The 17,784-nt window shown below is 44.9% G+C and overlaps 1 protein-coding gene across 1 annotated transcript; it reads left to right on the forward strand.

Annotated features, from left to right (window-relative positions):
* The first annotated feature begins 5,089 nt into the window (after positions 1 to 5,089).
* Positions 5,090 to 13,345, forward strand: HRH3 (histamine receptor H3). Its single transcript, XM_007059797.4, has 3 exons — positions 5,090 to 5,829; positions 8,275 to 8,441; positions 9,552 to 13,345. The coding sequence occupies exons 1-3, from the start codon at positions 5,577 to 5,579 to the stop codon at positions 10,446 to 10,448; spliced, it is 1,317 nt and encodes a 438-aa protein (XP_007059859.3). The 5' UTR covers positions 5,090 to 5,576; the 3' UTR covers positions 10,449 to 13,345.
* Positions 13,346 to 17,784: the final 4,439 nt, after the last annotated feature.

Raw genomic sequence — 17,784 nt, forward strand, 5'->3', positions numbered from 1 at the left:
AGCTCACACATTCTTTAAGAAAAACTGCCTGGAGAATATGCATACTAAGATGAAATCAGAAGTGGCTTTAGTGATCAAAGCAGGGCTATCGTATTGTCATTTGTAGGAGAAGCTGTCCATTTAAACAACACTATTTGAGCCGTCAAGATAACAAGAGAGGCCTTTCAGCTCTATGATTATTGTGCATAATAGATATCTCAGAGCAAACATGATGCTGTCTGGACTTTAGGAACCGTCCCTTATCTATTCCTCAGAATGAAAAAGGGTCTCTCAGTGAATAAAGTCTAAGTAGATTGTATAAATATGATTGATATAAGTTCCACTTGAAGTCAATGAACACCAGAAGAATATTTTATTGGATCCTAAAGATGATCACAACCCAAAACCCTGGATCTGAATTTCTTAGATGGTCCCTATCTTTTTAACGAACCTAACAAAATCTCAGGTGCTTGTCCCTTAACTTGGGATATTGAGATTCTGCAGACAGGTTTCACAGCATGAACCCATCTCTGTATCTGACATCTTGGCACTGGTAAACATTCTGCCAGAAATCTTCATGAATTGCAAATAAATGAAGGAGATAACAAACAGCACCGAGATGCAATAGAGGCATGTATGTTGGGCTCTGAAACCTGGTATGCATGACTGCATAGAGCCTGTAACCTGAAAGGCTTCCTCAAGTGATACTATGACAATAATATTATCTATGAGACTCAGCAGAAAGCTGGGGGTTAAATGGGACTCCAAGATGCTAAACTCTGGAAACAGGAAGAATAAGAAGCACGATCAAAGAATCAACCCTGCAGGGGAGAAGAGATTTCCACCAGGAAGGATAGATAAGCAGGATGGATAATCAACACTGCCTCAGAGGATAATCAGTCAGTCAGTCACTTTTTTATCTGAACAGGAATTGTGTTAAGCACAAGAGCAACTGCAGTGCCTGCCATGCCCAGCACATATGTCTGTGTGCAAGTCACAGCAGAGACCATGAACATGATTGATGCTGAGCAGAGGAAGCATGTCAAAGGCAACTTAAAATTAGTCCCCGCAGGATGTGGGAACAAATACAGAAAACAATGGAAACAGAGAGGCAGATGGCAATAAGCTATGTGCAAAATGATGAGAGTGCCATGTGCGAGGGCCTGACTACAGGTTCCCAACCACAACCCCAAAGGCCCATGGTTGTCAATACCAAACAGCGAGGGAAGAACAGCGGTGTTCAATGAAACTAAAATTTAGACATGAGCCTAAGCCACAGATTTGGGATCAGTATGTTGGTCCAAACACTCCCAAAGTTTGGGGGTTGGATCCAGGACTTTGATTTGTCCCAGCCTAAAGATAGGGGCCAGTTGCTACATTCAATGTTAAACTTCCATAAAAATCAGGGGAGTTGGGAAGCCATTTCTCATTTATACTAAGGGCTTGTCTACACGGGTAAATTAACTGCAGTAGCTATTCCTCAATAGCTCCCCAGATGGACCTTCTTATTTCAGAATTCCAGCACTTTAAATTCGTACCCTATCTTAATCCAAAATAACTTTCAAGTGTAACAGGGCTTAGAGGCTTGTCTACACTGCACTTTTAGTGTAAAGCAATCTTAAAGGGCACACACATTACATTTACACCCTCTTTAAAAATAGGTGCCAGCTGCAAAGCTCATATCCAGAATGAGAACTGAGCTCAGGGGAGTTGCTATCGGAGTTAGGGCTCATGTCCATCTGACAGGGTAGCAAATTCAAAATGGATAGAAGTATAAAATAATTCTTCAACTTGTGGAACTCACCCCCTAGGGAAAATTTATTTAAAGGGGTTAAATATTTATTGGTAAGATGTACCACTGTGCAGAAGGCCCACACAAGGAAGGCCCTATTCATCCCTTAAGTCCAATTGGACATTTGAGCATAAGTGGGACTTAAGTGGTATATAAGCCCCAAAGCACTAAGTGGCACTTAAATCATGCATAGGACTGGCATGGACCTTCTGAACAGTGTTGAATTTCACCCTATATATACATGTCTATGACATGCACTCGATGGGCAGGTAGGTCAGAAAGCTAGAAGTTCTATTAACCCTCATGCTTCAGGGTTTAATCTGATCACCTGTGGGGGTCAGGAGGGAATTTTTCTCCTACTGCCAAGATATTGCACAGTTGTCCCAAGCACATTTTTAGACATTTTTTACCTTACTCTGAAGTAGGAGATAAAGGTCAATGCTAGGGCAAGATACTGAACTACACTGATAGTCTGCACTACTATGGCAAGTGTCATGTAATTAACACTGCAGGGAGACTTAGTCAGGGCTAGCCATCGTCATTAAGAATTTAGGCCATATTTCAATTTGCAAATCGTTTGCAACCATCTTAACTTACCTTAGTCACCGGGTACTGTTTCTGCTTCCAATTGGATGCTGGAAACTTTGTTGCAGGAGAACACCAAGAGATGAATGGTCAATAGTGAATAACTACTAATAGATCATGAATAATGCACTCACAGACCCAGAATCATTGGGAGATCGTAAACATTTTCATGAATACCCAGTGGCTGCCTGAATATTTACAAGTGATGAATCATATGACCCCTCAAAGGGCAGCAAAGTGAAGCTGACCTGTTTGTTCATTAATCAGTTTATGATCAAACACTCACAGAAGTCTGAAAAGTCACTCCCATTAGTGCCAAGAGAACACCCAGCACAGAAAAGGCGATCACCTGTTCTAAATATAGCAGCAGATCTATTGGAACATACTGATATTCATTCAAGCTTATCATTAAATCTGGTCTCCTCATAGCTTCCCTGTAGTAATGCATGAAGTTATTTGGATAACGAATGCACAAATAGCCACCTTATCTGCAGCCCAGGACTATTTCAGGTAGAAATATTTTTATCTCACATATGGTGCATTTTCGCTGTATTTTTTCCACTTTGCTTTTAATCTTATTTATTCAGTTTCTTGTGCTGGTGGTGACAAGCACACAGTGACATCCTCTGTCAGGTCTGTGAAATGACTCTGGGCAGAACCCTTCTGTTCTCAGGCTTTGTGGTACTGAGTTGAATCATTACTTCCTATACATATGGGGAAGCTTCTCTCACTACTGCAAATCCCACAACATTTTGTTCACTGATGAACACTGAAGATGTTTTGTCTAATATCCTTGAGCTGCCTTTCCCAATCTGTTTTTTAAATACAGTCTACATCCTATGCAAAGTCCAAACTTTATCCTCCAGTTTGTTTTTTAAATACAGAAAACAATCCTGTAACATAAGCTGTGACCCAACAGAGATTTTAAGCTTGCAGATAGTCCCAGTAATGTTAAAGGGAAACACATAATTAAGTTCCGTGCTGGACTGGGGCCATTACAATCAGCTTGAGCCGCCTTCGTAGGTTTGGCTGCTCCAAAGGGTTCCTCCCTCAAGACTGCTCAGCCCACACCCTCGATTTGCTTTCTTCAGAGAGCTACTTCCACCTTCATTATATCCAGGCCAAGCAATGAGTCACAGTGTCAGCAGAACCTCCTTAGTCCTTTCCCAGCAAGATCAACCACTGCTAATAAGGTGGTGGTGGGTTCCCAGGTGAACTCTACCGCCAGTTACACATCGCTATGTGAAAATATGTTTTGGAGTTATGAGAATTCCACAGGTCTCCTACAACATTAGAATCATGCATGTAGGGTTCACGATGTTTTCTAGTCTTAGTCCTCCTAACAATTTACATAATATTTCATAGTTAAGAATTTTTCTATAGAATAAGTGTTTGTCCAGGGTCTTCAGCCCATCATTTCCTGCCTCCTCTGCAGCATGTTAGTTGCCTCTCTGGCGGGCATCCTCTCCCCCAGAGGTGGCTGCATTTTAGTGGGCCCAATCCAATTCCCCACTGAAGTAAATGTCAGTGGAAAGACTCCTAATGGGAACTGGATCAGGTCCTCTGCAAATAGGTTTTTCCGGTCCTTGTTGATTCTCTAGGATGAAGATAGCAGATGGTAGACACTAGCAGAGTAAAGATTATTCTTATTAGAAAGTGAAGAGTGTAACCTGGAGGAATGATGGAGCATTAGCTTCTATCTTTCTAATGCCTTGCATAATGACAGGTTTCAGAGGAGCAGCCGTGTGAGTCTGTATCCGCAAAAAGAAAAGGAGGACTTGTGGCACCTTAGAGACTAACAAATGTATTTGAGCATAAGCTTTCGTGAGCTACAGCTCACTTCTGAAGTGCCACAAGTCCTCCTTATCTTTCTAATGAAAACGGACCTTCTCAGAATGTTCCAAACTTGGTTTTAGAAAGATTGAGAATAGCCAGCAACACAGCATCCAGTATCACGGGAAGCTTAATGTCCTTCTCTCCTGCTGTGTGGGTGATGCTTGAGTGGCTAATTCTACTCATTCCAGAGGAGTTACTCCTGATTTACACCTAATTAAGAGAAGAATCAGGCTGCATTGTCACTACACCTTATTGTGGCCAAGAGCATGGTGGGATTCAAAACAACATGGGATCTTTCTGTGGCTGTTGTGGGCATCCACATTTACATTCGATTGGATTAAAACATTAGAAGGGTGATAAAGCCTCCTGCTTCGGGACATTAGACAACCATTAACTGAGAGGAGCAAGTTATTTCATCATTGTCCAGCCTTCTTGAACCTTCCTCTGAAACAGGTGATAGCCACTGTAGGAAAAAGGATATTATACTGCAGGGACCATGGGTCTGATTTGGTACAGCAATTCCTATGTATATTGTATACAGAAAATCCCATTAAAACCCTGGTGTTTACTGCACCCTGGCAGGTACCTGTCTCCTACTATTTGCTCGATTCCCTGTATTTATAGTGTGGGACCCTGTGGATCCCGCTGTAACTTCACCCACGGTGAGTGGGAAGGTTCAGGTAGGATGTCCAGTATCACCGATCCTCCAAATTCTTAGTGGATTATTTCTAAGTCTGGATCCGTTCCTCATTAAAATGCGGCCAGTTGTTTCATCAGCGCACAGAAGCATTGTCTCCTGGCGGGGAGCTCTCAGACCCAGGGACACGGAGTCGGAAGGGGGGGCGGGGAAACAGCTGGCGGGCGAGAGACTGAACACTCCAGCCAGTGACCGCGCGGCCTCCCGCTGGGTCTTCCTCTCTGCAGAAGCCGTGGAGCGTTTACACTGGGAGCAGCGCTTCGCTAACCCGGAGCGGCTGCGGTGTGATTCCTGCCTCCCACCGCCTGGTCTGCAAACCACCCCGCCCTTTGGGACTCGGCAGCCAGCGGGGGCACACGGAGGTTTAGGCTGGTCAGAGGCATGAAGCCACTCAGGGGAGCGGCGGACACCGAGCCCATCCCGGTGGGGAGAGATCAGGTACTAACCCCTCGGGAGTGAGACCCCTTTGCTCCTTCCCGGCCAGAAGCGCTTCGGTTCCCTCTGGCTGGTGCCTCTCAGGGTCTTCCGAGAAGCGGGGGGGGGGAACCAGGCAGCCGCCGCTGCCTATTGGGCTGCGTGTGACTCTGCCCAAGAATCAGGCCCCGCTGGCAAACTGGATCAGCCCCTGCCACGGGCATGGTGCGGACCAGCGCTACCGCCTGAGTCGCGGAGCGGCGTGGTGCTGAAATGGACAGCAGCCTGCAAGACTGGCCCCTCAACGCCGCAGCGGCCGAAGGCAAAGGAGCCGGGGACCAGCTGCTGGGGCCGGGCAGGTTCGGGGCCACGTGGACCATCGCGTTGGCCGCGCTCATGGCTCTGCTGATCGTGGCCACCGTGGTTGGGAACGCGCTGGTCATGCTGGCTTTCGTGGTGGACTCCAGCCTGCGGACCCAGAACAATTACTTCCTCCTCAACCTGGCCATCTCAGATTTCCTCGTAGGTAAAGTACCATGTCTGTTTCACTTTTCCCAGCTCGGGTTCCCGGGGCCAGCAGACTCAGTGACAGCAACTCGGACACAAGGTTTCCCCGCTGGGCTGAAAGTTGCGTGTGTTTAAAAGGTAGCAGCAAAGATCCCAGTAGCTGGGCTTTATTTTAGGGGCGCGTTATCAGCCACTCCAGAGAGAAATAGGGGGCTCGATCCAGTCATTTCCCTGTGGCTTAGGTAAAAATGGTCTTCCAGGCAATCTTTGCAAATGCGTGAGCTCCTGCTGTTCCCTTGCAAAGGGTTGTCACCCACAGCTAACCGGTATCAAACATCAGAACAAATTTTACTGTAATAATATGGGCAATATAAAACATGGGTTATTTCCCCTCTAAATACTGGACTTCACACGGAGATTATCTATCACCGCATCTTCCTTCCACAGCATACTCTAAATACGGCTGTACACACCGAGGGATAAGGCAGATCCGTTTACACGGCACACGCACTTGCCTCTGCAGTCTATTCTGGAAAGAAGATGCAGTTTGAAGTCCAGTTATTTACACGTTTGGCGATGCCCAGTTAACATGGCAACATTGATATCAGGCCGGCCACAAGGACATGCTATTCTGTGCATTGTGGAAAAAAAAAAAAAAAAAAACCAAGAGCCCAAGTTGGAGATTTGTTTTGTTAGTTACGTCCGAGGGGGTGGACAGCAAAATGAGCCCTACGAGAACTGATCACTTTTTTTGTCTTGCAAGGGGTTATTTAATAGGGATGCACGTGCAGTGGGAGTAACCGCGCAGACTTGTAGCTTGCCAGAAGTTTTGAGAACAAGTTGCATGCCTCACTAAAGGAGAAGGGTGCACCGTCCCATTTCTCCTGCTCAGTCAGGGAGCCCTGCTTTGTGAAGCTGAAACCAAAGGGCTGAGTTCAGATCGGCTCTGAATGCAGCCTTGACCAATCCCTAGAGCCAAAGATTAATAGCTGCAACACCCATCTCCGTGGGAGGGGGATTAAGCAGGAGGAAGGGTGTGGATTTCTTTATTGACGTTTAGCTAGGAATGGATAATGGTCCCAACTCCCAGGAAGATTTATAGGCCATCAAACCAGTGAGAGATTGCTTTAGCTGCCACACACAAACACACACACACAAAACACATACACCAGCCAGCCAGCCACCCACCATCCTTCAGACTTACACTTCGGAGACCCAAGAGCAGCTTTTGCTGTCACAGTCACACCGATAAGCAAGGACATTATTAATGTCTCAAATACAAAAATAGGAAGCCAGAGTTACTGAACTGTGCTTCTATGTGCTTCAGAATGTTAGACAAATTAGGTAGAGCCTCTGAACAGCCCCTGGTTTAGAGCTAAGCTGCAAAGCCCAGCAAAACCTTGATTCAGTCTTTCCCTGCTTCTCTGATATACAGGTGAGCTCAGTGATAGGTTTCAAAATCGATTTGTATCTTGACAGAACTATCAAGCCCTCACCTCTGGCGTGTTGCTGGAGAATCTGGGCAAAATCACTGGAGGGTTTGGGTATGTTAACCGTGATAAGGCAGTACATTGAGATTCAGCTTTCCCTGTGTGCCAATTGCAGGGGGAGCTTACTCATCTTCCCCTCCCCTTCATTTAGGGAGCAGAGAAAGCAGCAGCTCAGGCTGCAGCCTGAGCACCTAGTTCTGCAAACACACATGCACTGGAGTCAACTAGCCACCCACAAAAATTCACCTGTGTAAGCTTTTGTAGGATCAGGCCTTCAGCTGAGACCACTGGTGAGCCCCTCCAAAGGAACTGACCTAGGCCCTCCAGCAAAGAGGAGCTCCACTCAAAATACAAGCCAAGGAAGCTCTGATTTTTAAGGGGAGAATTGGGAGTCTCTCTTTATGCATCACCATGAGGCAGTAATGGATAAAAATCCAAATTGTTACCTTGCTTTACAGTTTTCCTTTAAAACTCCAATTTCAAGCTTTTCCTGGGGCATTTCGGCACCCAACTCCCATTAATTTTCATAGGAGTCATGCAACCAAAGCCCAGATCCTCAAAGGTATTTAGGTGCCTATCCCCCACTGAAATCAATGGGAGCTAGGCACCAATGTCTTCAAGGATCCAGGCCCCAAATCTTTTAGGCCACTTTGAAAATCACAGCCTGGATGTTCATGGGCCAGAATTCTCATCTAATGGGCTCCTTTCTATCTTGCCAGCCTATGCTGCTGCTGATGTGTCACAGATTAGCTTTTGAAGAGACTCTCACTGGCAAATCACAAACAGTGACCCAACCAACACCAGCCACAAGCTGGCCCATACACAACATGGCCATCCAAGGCCACTGAGCAGACTTGCAAATGACATCACATACACCAACAGTTATTCTCAGCATTCATTTGAGAGAGTTACTTTTTTCAAGCACGTGCGCATGGTGCTGAAGCCCTTTCAAATATAAACACCTCTCATTACAGGTGCCTTTTGTATTCCCTTGTATGTGCCCTATGTGCTGACAGGAAGATGGGCCTTTGGGAAAAGCTTCTGCAAGCTCTGGCTGGTAATTGATTATCTGCTCTGCACCTCTTCAGTCTTCAACATTGTACTGATTAGCTATGACAGATTCCTCTCTGTGACAAGAGCGGTAAGTACTGACATGTCAGAGATGAGAAAAACCTTTCCCCTCATTTTATTGTCTGGAGTCATCTGTGCTAAAGAAAAGCTGTTTGATTCCTTGGGAAATTATGAATCTTTTAGCCTGGAGAAAGACAAATTCCTGGGAAATATACAATTCAATTGCAAGCCTTGACTTCAGGTGTGTGTTTTTTTAAACAATCAAATCCTTTGAGGTTCAGAACCCATGAAGCAGATTGTCCCTCAAACGCTGTCTGTGAAGAAGGTGTTTGAGTGACAGCCAGTCAATCTGAGTGAGGTAAACAGTTTATTACCAACTTGAATGGTTATTTCCAGAGTAAACAAACTGATTTTAGTGAGAGTTACAGTCAGTCTCACTCAGGAACTGGCGCACAGGTTGCAGTGGAATCTTGCAAGGTGTCCTAAATGCACAATTATTACAGTGGGAATTGAGGGTGCTCAGCACCTTACAGGAGGTGAACAGCAACTCACAGGCTAGAAGGGTTCCAAGTACAGAACAAAATATCTACAGAGGGGCCCAATGCATAAAGTTCAGAGATCCGGGGCCAAATTGCAACAAACCTCACATGTGTTGGACACAGGAGTTTGGCGTGGGCCCTTCTAACAATTTCAAAGTGCATTCAGGGAAAGCATAGGCATATGGCTGGGGCAGCAGACTAGACATTGAGGCTCCCTGGATTCTATTCCCAGCTCTACCACTGACTCAAGGTGCAGCCTTGGACAAATACCAATCTCTCTCTGCCTCATTTTACCCATCTATGAAATGGGGTTAAAAAGCAGATACCAAATTGGGGCTATGTATCAAGAATGATTCATTGACATAAATGGTGAATATCTCCCTGAAATGTACTGACTCAGTTCAGGACTATTCTAAGCCAATCATGAGCCAAGTATGTTTTGGAGTTAAAGGACCAGGTCCTAGCTCTTCTCTGTGGGAGTGTGATTTATGTAGTGATTGGGTCTGCTGTCTCCAGCACATGTATTTTTTACACTGCAGAGATATTGCATAGCAACTTTGCCAGAAATTTTACAATTTGTAAAACAGTCTAAGTCAGTTAATGTATTTAGTCATATCTAAGAAAAGATTTTTCCCCTCCAGGTCACATACCGAGCTCAGCAAGGTAATACCAAGCAAGCAGTGCTGAAGATGGTAATGGTGTGGGTCTTAGCTTTCCTGCTCTATGGACCTGCAATTATCAGCTGGGAATATGTAACAGGCCAGAGCATCATACCTGATGGGGAATGCTATGCTGAATTTTTCTACAACTGGTATTTTCTCATGACGGCATCCACACTGGAGTTTTTCACCCCTTTCATCAGTGTATTGTTTTTCAACTTGAGCATTTACCTGAACATTCAGAAACGCACCAAAATCCGCCTAGACATCTTCCACGAAGTACAAAGCCAGTCGTTCATGGAAGAGATGGAAATGAGCCCGGAAGGAAAGCTTTCCCTAAAATGCTGTCAGTGGGACCAGAAAGAGCCAGGTGAAACCCTAGACCTTCCTAAATGTGAAACACAACAAGGAGCTGCCAATGCCAGTCAGAGTGTGAAAGACTCACAGATATCAGACTCAAAGAGCTCTGGGCCCTTTGGTGAGAAATCAAGGTCTTTCAACAAGAGGGGCTATAAACACTCAGCATCTACAATGTCTTTAGAGAAACGGATGAAGATGGTCTCCCAGAGCATCACACAGCGTTTCAGGCTCTCCAGAGACAAGAAGGTGGCAAAATCACTGGCAGTTATAGTGAGCATTTTTGGGCTTTGCTGGGCACCATACACCCTCCTCATGATCATCCGAGCTGCTTGCCATGGCCACTGCATCCCTCATTACTGGTATGAGATTTCCTTCTGGCTCCTGTGGATCAACTCTGCTGTTAATCCTGTCCTGTATCCCCTATGCCACTACAGTTTTAGAAGAGCTTTCATTAAACTCCTGTGCCCCAAGAAGCTAAAGATCCAACCTCACAATTCCCTCCAACACTGCTGGAAGTGAGTCAATCCACCCATGTATTTGAGGAGCTGTCTTATCTCTTTGTCGTATTTTGCAAAACCACCGTAATTCATTTCCCTTGAAGAATGTGATGATAGTCCTTTCAGGGGGTAAGCGTGTTCAGTATTAACTTCTCATGCTCTCTCATGGGGGGCTGAATGGAGAGATGTGTGTTAATCCCATGGCACTTATGTCTGTGTTCACCCTCCTACACATGCCCAGAAGAGCTCTACTGGTACCTAGAGAGCCAAAATGGGATTGGTACTTATTACAAAAAAGAAACCCAAAATGTAAATCATAGAATCATAGACTTTAAGGTCAGAAGGGACCATTATGATCGTCTAGTCTGACCTCCTGCACAACGCAGGCCACGGAATCTCACCCACCAACTCCTGTAACAAACCCCTAACTTATGCCTGAGCTACTGAAGTTCTCAAATAGTGGTTTAAAGACTTTAAGGTGCAGAGAATCTAATCTTGCCCTCTGTAAGTAATATATAGTTTAACCCAGAGGTTCTCAAACTGTGGTTCGTGGACCACCAGTGGTCCGCAAGCTCCATTCAGGTGGTCCGCGGATAGTTCCCTCTAAGATGGGCACCTGGGTGGCCACACACGAGAGAATGAAGGGCCACCCATCTAATGAGTGGAGGCTCCACTAGCAGGCGCGGCTCCACTAATTAGGTGCCTGGACCCTGGAGAAGACGCATATGTAAGGTGAGGTGGTGGCCTTGGGGGGAATAGGGGGTAGGTGGGAGGGGGCAGTGGGGTGAGAAGAGGGGATGGAGGGAATTTGGGATGTGCAGGGCTGCAGTAGCCAGAGAAAAGGTGACTTGCCCCAGCTCCAGGGCTGCAGCTGCCGGGGAGAGACGGCCCTCCTTCCCAGCTTCAGCTCTGCGGCTGCTATGGCGGAGGAGAACCCCCCCTCCTTCCCACTCCCAGCTCTGGGGCTGCCGTGGCAGGGGAGAAAGGGTTTCACAATAGATAGCTAATGATACAAACAACATTTTGAAAGCTCATTAAGTGGTCCGCTGAGACCCTCGGCAATTTTCAAATGGTCCATGGAAAAAAAAGTTTGAGAACCACTGGATATTTGCCATGAGTGTGAGGTTCTCTTCTCATAGCCAGTGTACTACACATGCATGAGAAGGCGCAAACATTTCAAAAACCTCCCATTTATAATTATTTGTACTGTGATAGCGCCTTGGGAACCCTATGACAGACCAGGACCCCACCGTGCTGGGCATTGTATACACACAAAACAAAAAGACCTTCTCTGTCCCAAAGAGCTTACAATCTAAGTCTCAGACAAGACAAGACAAAACAGATGTGAGGAGCACAAGGAAGCAATGAGACAATATTAGCATGAAAAGCAGTGACCACAGTACTCCAGCTGCCTATTGTAAGTAGAAAGTATGTCTCACTCTTAGAATGGTTAATGGACAAAATTAGCCCCACTGAAGTTCACATGAACAGAACAGACTACATTCACGCATCAGTTTGCTATTGTCCTGTTAGTCTTGTATGATTCTTGCTGAAAAACTGACAGAATTTCTCCACCTACAGCTATGATTGACTCTATTGGCCTGGAGCCTCTCTGCTCTGAGCCCTCCGGCATCCTCTGCTCCTTCAAATCCCTCCATAAAACTCACTGCTACAGGAAATCCTTCCTCTTTTTTTCTCCCCCTATACCCACTGCTCCTGAAGTGCTGCCCTGTGTCTGCCTTTTCTTATGTAAGCTCTTTGGCTATATCACGCCTCTGTTTACAAAGCACCATGTTGATTTACAGGTTCGATCTATAATAACCTTCATAATAGACTTGCATAACAGTAATGAGAATACAGCAAGATCACGGATTGTTGTGGGATTGGGGGACTCAGGTCAGCCTGGTGGGAACTGGGCAGTACCTCTATACTTTTTCCTTGAACTATAGCACGAGTCAGACACTAACCTTTCCACACTCACAGCCCCTCTGGCATTACACTGTTGGGTGAGGCCCAGTGAATGGCTTAAGCCTCTTCTCCAAGCTTTTAGAAACACTTTTAGGAATTGATTTATAGAGTGGCAACCCTGGAATAAGGGAGTTCCATGGTCTTCCATTTCAGTAAGTCCCAGCCTGCAGCCCCCGGCCAGGATCACCCATCACCCACCTGAACAGAAATCCTGGTTCAGCTGTTGCAAGGAACAAATGTAAGCATTGAAGAACTTTCTGTGTGGTCTTGTGGTTCAGTGACTACAGCACTATTTTCAAGAAACCCAGACAAATCTATTCCCAGCCTGGTGCGTGACCTTTGCCAAGTCACTTTGCCTCTGCTTTCCCATCCTATCTGTTGTCATTCTTCCCTGTTTAGATGGTAATATTTTTGAGGACAGGGATTGTATAGTTTGTATGGTACCTCCTGATTCCAGGCGGGGCCTCTTGGTATGATCATAATAATTAATTACCACAGTAAGAGCTCAGACTTAACAGGACTGTAGAAAGGAACTAGAGTTCAGGACCCTGAAACCTACATTTTCAAATAGGAACCCAAAATGTTGAAAAGTTGCCCTAAAAAATCCCTGACATTGTGATTCCCAGTTAGACTTAGCTGCTGTAAAGATAACTGTGTCTCTTGGCCTTTGCTAAGAATAAAAGAAATGATATAATCCAATCATTCCAGTGACATTTGTTGATTAGCTAAATAGTGCCGTTTCAAGTCAATTTTTATTGACGATGTTCTGTTTTGTGTCTACAGTATTTGGATCTGTAATAGCCTCAGTTAAGTGACTATTACATACTTGTTAAAAATGTATCTTTCAATCAACGTAACAAGTGTACTAAGACCGGTAGGGTTGCGTATTGTGAAGTCTACTTGTAGCTTTCCTTGTGCTGCAGAGAAACTCAATAAAAGTTATTTTTATATAAAGTGTGCTGAATGCTCTACAGAAAACAAGGCGTTAGTAAAAAGTACAAAACATGTTTGAAAAGCAATGAGTGCGCAGTGATCTGCCTGGGGAGACAATTAAGCCCAGATGTATCATAGGAGAGACAGCTCCTGAAACAGCCAGATTTCTTTTGCCATATATTAACTGGAATTGGAGAACACATAAGGTCAATAGTGTGAGCACACTGTACAATTCTTTTTGAAGTCCAGCTATTTTACAGCTCTGGTTTCATGAAATCCTGGTCTGAAAAGATTCCATTAACATTATCTCTCTTGGTCAAATCAAAAACTGCACTGGAGAGAAAGTACCTGTGTGAACAAAGTTACTAGCCTGCAGCTGTGATCACCTTAACCATGATATTTTAGAAGCTCTGTTATAACTTAAGGGAGAAAAGGGAGGGCTGTTTTGTTTTTCTGTTTATACTTCATGGTATCAAAAGATTGCCTAGATTTCCCCCACTTCCTTCTCCTGCCTCCCAAAAAAGTGTTTTTGTTTTCTTCTTTTTTAATCTTAGAAATATTGGGAGTGTCATGTCTGATCTACCCTGGCTTTGCTGGAGGACTCATTGGGGTTCTCTGCTGCAGAACATGAGATCTCCCCTCAGAAAAGATGTCCTTTTCTCCCTCCTCCCACTGTAGCAATTTAGTACATTTGCATTTTCATGCAAATAGGTGGTAGAGTGAAATTCACAAGCATCTTGTTCTCCATGGGAATTCCAGAGGAAGAATCATGAATATATGGTGCCTGCTCACAAGAATCAGACATAACAAGGGCATGTCACACAGCCTCCAGACAAGCACCATCCAAGTGACTGGAAGCCTTCTGCTCAGAAGGCAGCAATGGGACCCAATGCGGGACAGAAAAGCCTTAGAAGGGGGCGCTGCTGTTGATCCATTTGAAAAACCATGTGCATTCGGTGGCAAAAGCAGCAAAGGGTCAAGACCTGATGTATAGCCTTGTCTCCAGTGTGACACAGATGATGTAGCTAAGGTTGTTCAGAAAGAAAGAATGGGCTGAAGGCAGCCCCGAATGGCACCAGAAGGCAAAGTATCCTCACTCATGGTGTGGTGATAGTCACCAATATTGAAATGTTCAGCATAGGAATAACAGCCAGGACAACTGCTTCCTTTCCTTGTGGCTGTCTCCTACCTGACTGCTACCTTTTTAACCACGCTGCTCCTCCTTCTGATCCAGAAGATGATGATGATGCTGACAATGAGGCTGAGGTAATTCCTTACTATGGTAGGCAGGGTCAAATCAAGCAGAGAATCTAAAACACTGTGATAAAGAATCTCTGATTATGGCTCCTTCAGCCCCAGTACGGAGTTTAGAAACCTGGACTTTTTGGACTGACTAATATGTCAGACCAAGTGACTATTAAAATATTGCTAAACTGGTTACAAAACAGAACTCGTAAACCCTCACTTCAGCTGGTCTCCACTCAAACAAAAGATGACACTTTCCAAGAAGCTTCAGCCAGGATCCTAAAATAGTTCCCACAGCTTTTGTGCATACATCCCCCATATTCGCAAACACAAAAGGGCATTTTCTTGCACAAGTGGGATAAATAGCCATCTGATGGCCTGATTTCTACACACAAACCCCCATTCCCAAGTGCAAATGTATGTTTCCTGCATGCAAACTATTGTGCACCAAAATGGACAAGTTAGAGGCTATTTATGAAAGCTTGGTCCATGCATTTACTAATAAATAGCTTTTGCCAATGACACCTAACTCAAAACAGCCAGCAGTTATGGAATTTAACACAACCTAACACAACTGTAGTGCAAGACATCCCAGGTAGTGCTCCTCACTGTCACACTTTACCAATTTCTACATTCAGGGATGGGTTTGTGTAGAAAGTGTAAGCTGAGCAACATTTTTCTTGGCATAGATGTTTCATCTCCCAGATCTTTAAACAGAGAGGAAAACTAGGACAAAGGATATACAAACAAGCTGTCTCATCTGCTTGTGATCAATAGATAAACCTCCTGCAAATTAATTAGGTGCATGAGATTGCTTCCCCCACTGTATTTCTGTTATCGCTAAGTTGGTAAATATAGAACAGACTCAGGGAACACTGAATAGAGTGCTCCCTGATCTTTTCATCCTACAAAGTCTCTGAGCCTGAATAAAAGCTGTGGGATCAATGGGACTTTGCCTGAGCCAGTGTGGCAGGATTGGGCTATCTATTAAAAAAACTAAAGAGCCAAGAGAGATTTTTCCTGCACCATACAGATGCTCCCCGACTTATCTGGATTTTGCGTAAGTCGGAAACATATACCCGACTGTTATGCAAAAAAAAACAACCCAAAAAAACAAACAAAAAAAACCCTTCTATTTCTAGCTTACGGAACTTTTTCCGTAAATGCGGATTTGCGTAAGTCAGGTCTTGCGTAACCCAGGGAGTGTCTGTATTCCCAGATGTGCCAGACACATTAAAAGGTTATTAGGCAAGATCCAGAGCATAGGAACAGGGAACATAAATAGGTCACTTAAGGATTCTTCTTCTGTAAACTGCCCCTTCCTGGGGGTTTGAATTTATTGAGCTTCTATTGAATCAAATAAAAAGCATTAATGTTGTGAATCCCAGAGCCATTCAGCTACCTACTACAACTGACAAACTAAGCAACAAGTCAGTTAAATAGAAGCTAAGTCTGTACTTAGAGTAGGAATAAATGATCAGTTTTCAATGTGCGGAGAAGTAAATAGTGGCATCCCTCAAGGATCTGTACTGGGACCTGTGCTGTTCAACATATTCATAAATTATCTGGAAAAGGGAGTGAACAATGAAGTGGCAAAATTTGCAGATCATACAAAATTACTCAGAATAGTGAAGTCCAAAGCTGACTTCAAAGAGTTACAAAGACATCTCACTAAACTGGGCAACAGATGAAATTCAATGTTGATAAGTGCAAAGTAATGCACTTGGAAAAATAATCCCAACTACACATACAAAATAATGGGATCTAAATTAGCTGTTACCATTCAAGAAAAAAATCTTGGCGTCATCATTCTCTAAAAACATTTGCTCAATGTGGAGTGGCAGTCAAAAAAGCTAACAATGTTAGGAACCATTAGGAAAGAGATAGATACTAAAACAGAAACTATCATAATGCCACTATATAAATCCCATGGTATGGCTATGCCTTGAATACTGCATGTAGTTCTGGTCACCCCAACTCAAAAAACATATATTAGAATTGGTGTAGAGAAAGGCAACAAAAATAAATAAGGATTTGGAACAGCTTCCACATAAGGAGAGATTAAAAAGACCAGGACTATTCTGCAAAGAGATGACTAAGGGAGATATGACAGAGGTCTATACAATCAAGAATGGTGTGGACATGGGCGGTACATGAACCAGTGGTTCGGGGTGGCTAGCCTCTGGCCCCACCCCTTCAGCCCGAGGCCCTGCCCCCAGCAGAGCCCCACCACCACAATGGCCACTGCCAGCCCCAGGCTGCCCAAGCACCCTAGCCCCGGAACGTGGGGCGGACAGGAGGCATGGCCGCCAGAGTGCAGAGTGGGTGCTCCTGCCTGAGCTCCAAAGAAATTCAGGAATGGGGGAAGATGGGCATTTGGCCACCTAAGTCACATGCAGGGCCTGATCCAGTAGGCGTGCTCAGTGGCTGCCTACTGGATTGGACTCCTCAGGCAAGTGCACACAAAACAGGCCGGGGGGATGCCATTTCTCAACTGAGTGCCCTACCACTTGGCTATAGAGCAACTAACGCTTTTGCTGGCCCAATTAATATTTAATTAAAGTGGAACAACTTCAATAGAAGAGATTGAGGACGCTCCGCATCAGAATATTCCATAGCCCAATGGTTAAGCACTCATCTGAGAGGTGGCCGATCCCTGTTCAACTTGCTTCTGCCCCGCAGGAGGAGACGGGACTTGAATGGGAGGTCTCCTATATCGTGGGTGAATACACTACACAGTAGGCTAAAGGTTATAAGGGAGGTCCCCCCCCCCCCCGGCTCCCTGGTTGTTTTGTTTTGGGTCTGGAATGTGTCTTAGGGTTTTGACTGCCTATCTTCCCATTTTATGGATTGCAAGCAAAGATAGATGCCTTCCTGCATCCTGGTCCATACTAGAATATTAGGTTAGCATAACTACATCACTCATAAGCGTAAAAAATCCATCCCCCGTGCAGCATAGTTAAGCCAACCTAAGTCCCCGTGGAGACAGTGCTAGGGCAATGGAAGAATTCTTCCATCGACTTAGTTATTGCCTCTCAGGGAGATGGATTACCTACACAATGGGAGAATCCCTCTGTGACAGGTGCTGGGCAAAGGGTTGCAGATTCAGCCCTCTGTCATGCCTGCTCCTCATTAGGAGAACCAATTAAAGTGGGCTGGAGATAACCTGGCCCTAATTGGGAAGGCGAAGACAGCTGTTACCTAATTAGCCA

Source organism: Chelonia mydas, chromosome 13, assembly GCF_015237465.2.
Source record: "Chelonia mydas isolate rCheMyd1 chromosome 13, rCheMyd1.pri.v2, whole genome shotgun sequence".
Classification (NCBI taxonomy): domain Eukaryota; kingdom Metazoa; phylum Chordata; order Testudines; family Cheloniidae; genus Chelonia; species Chelonia mydas.

Bases quoted from the DNA above. Each gene is read 5' to 3' on its own strand.
- HRH3 (XM_007059797.4), top strand. From the start codon at position 5,577: ATGGACAGCAGCCTGCAAGACTGGCCCCTCAACGCCGCAGCGGCCGAA. The intron at 5,830-8,274 runs GTAAAGTACCAT...CTCTCATTACAG, and splicing joins CATCTCAGATTTCCTCGTAG to GTGCCTTTTGTATTCCCTTG. The intron at 8,442-9,551 runs GTAAGTACTGAC...TTTCCCCTCCAG, and splicing joins TCCTCTCTGTGACAAGAGCG to GTCACATACCGAGCTCAGCA.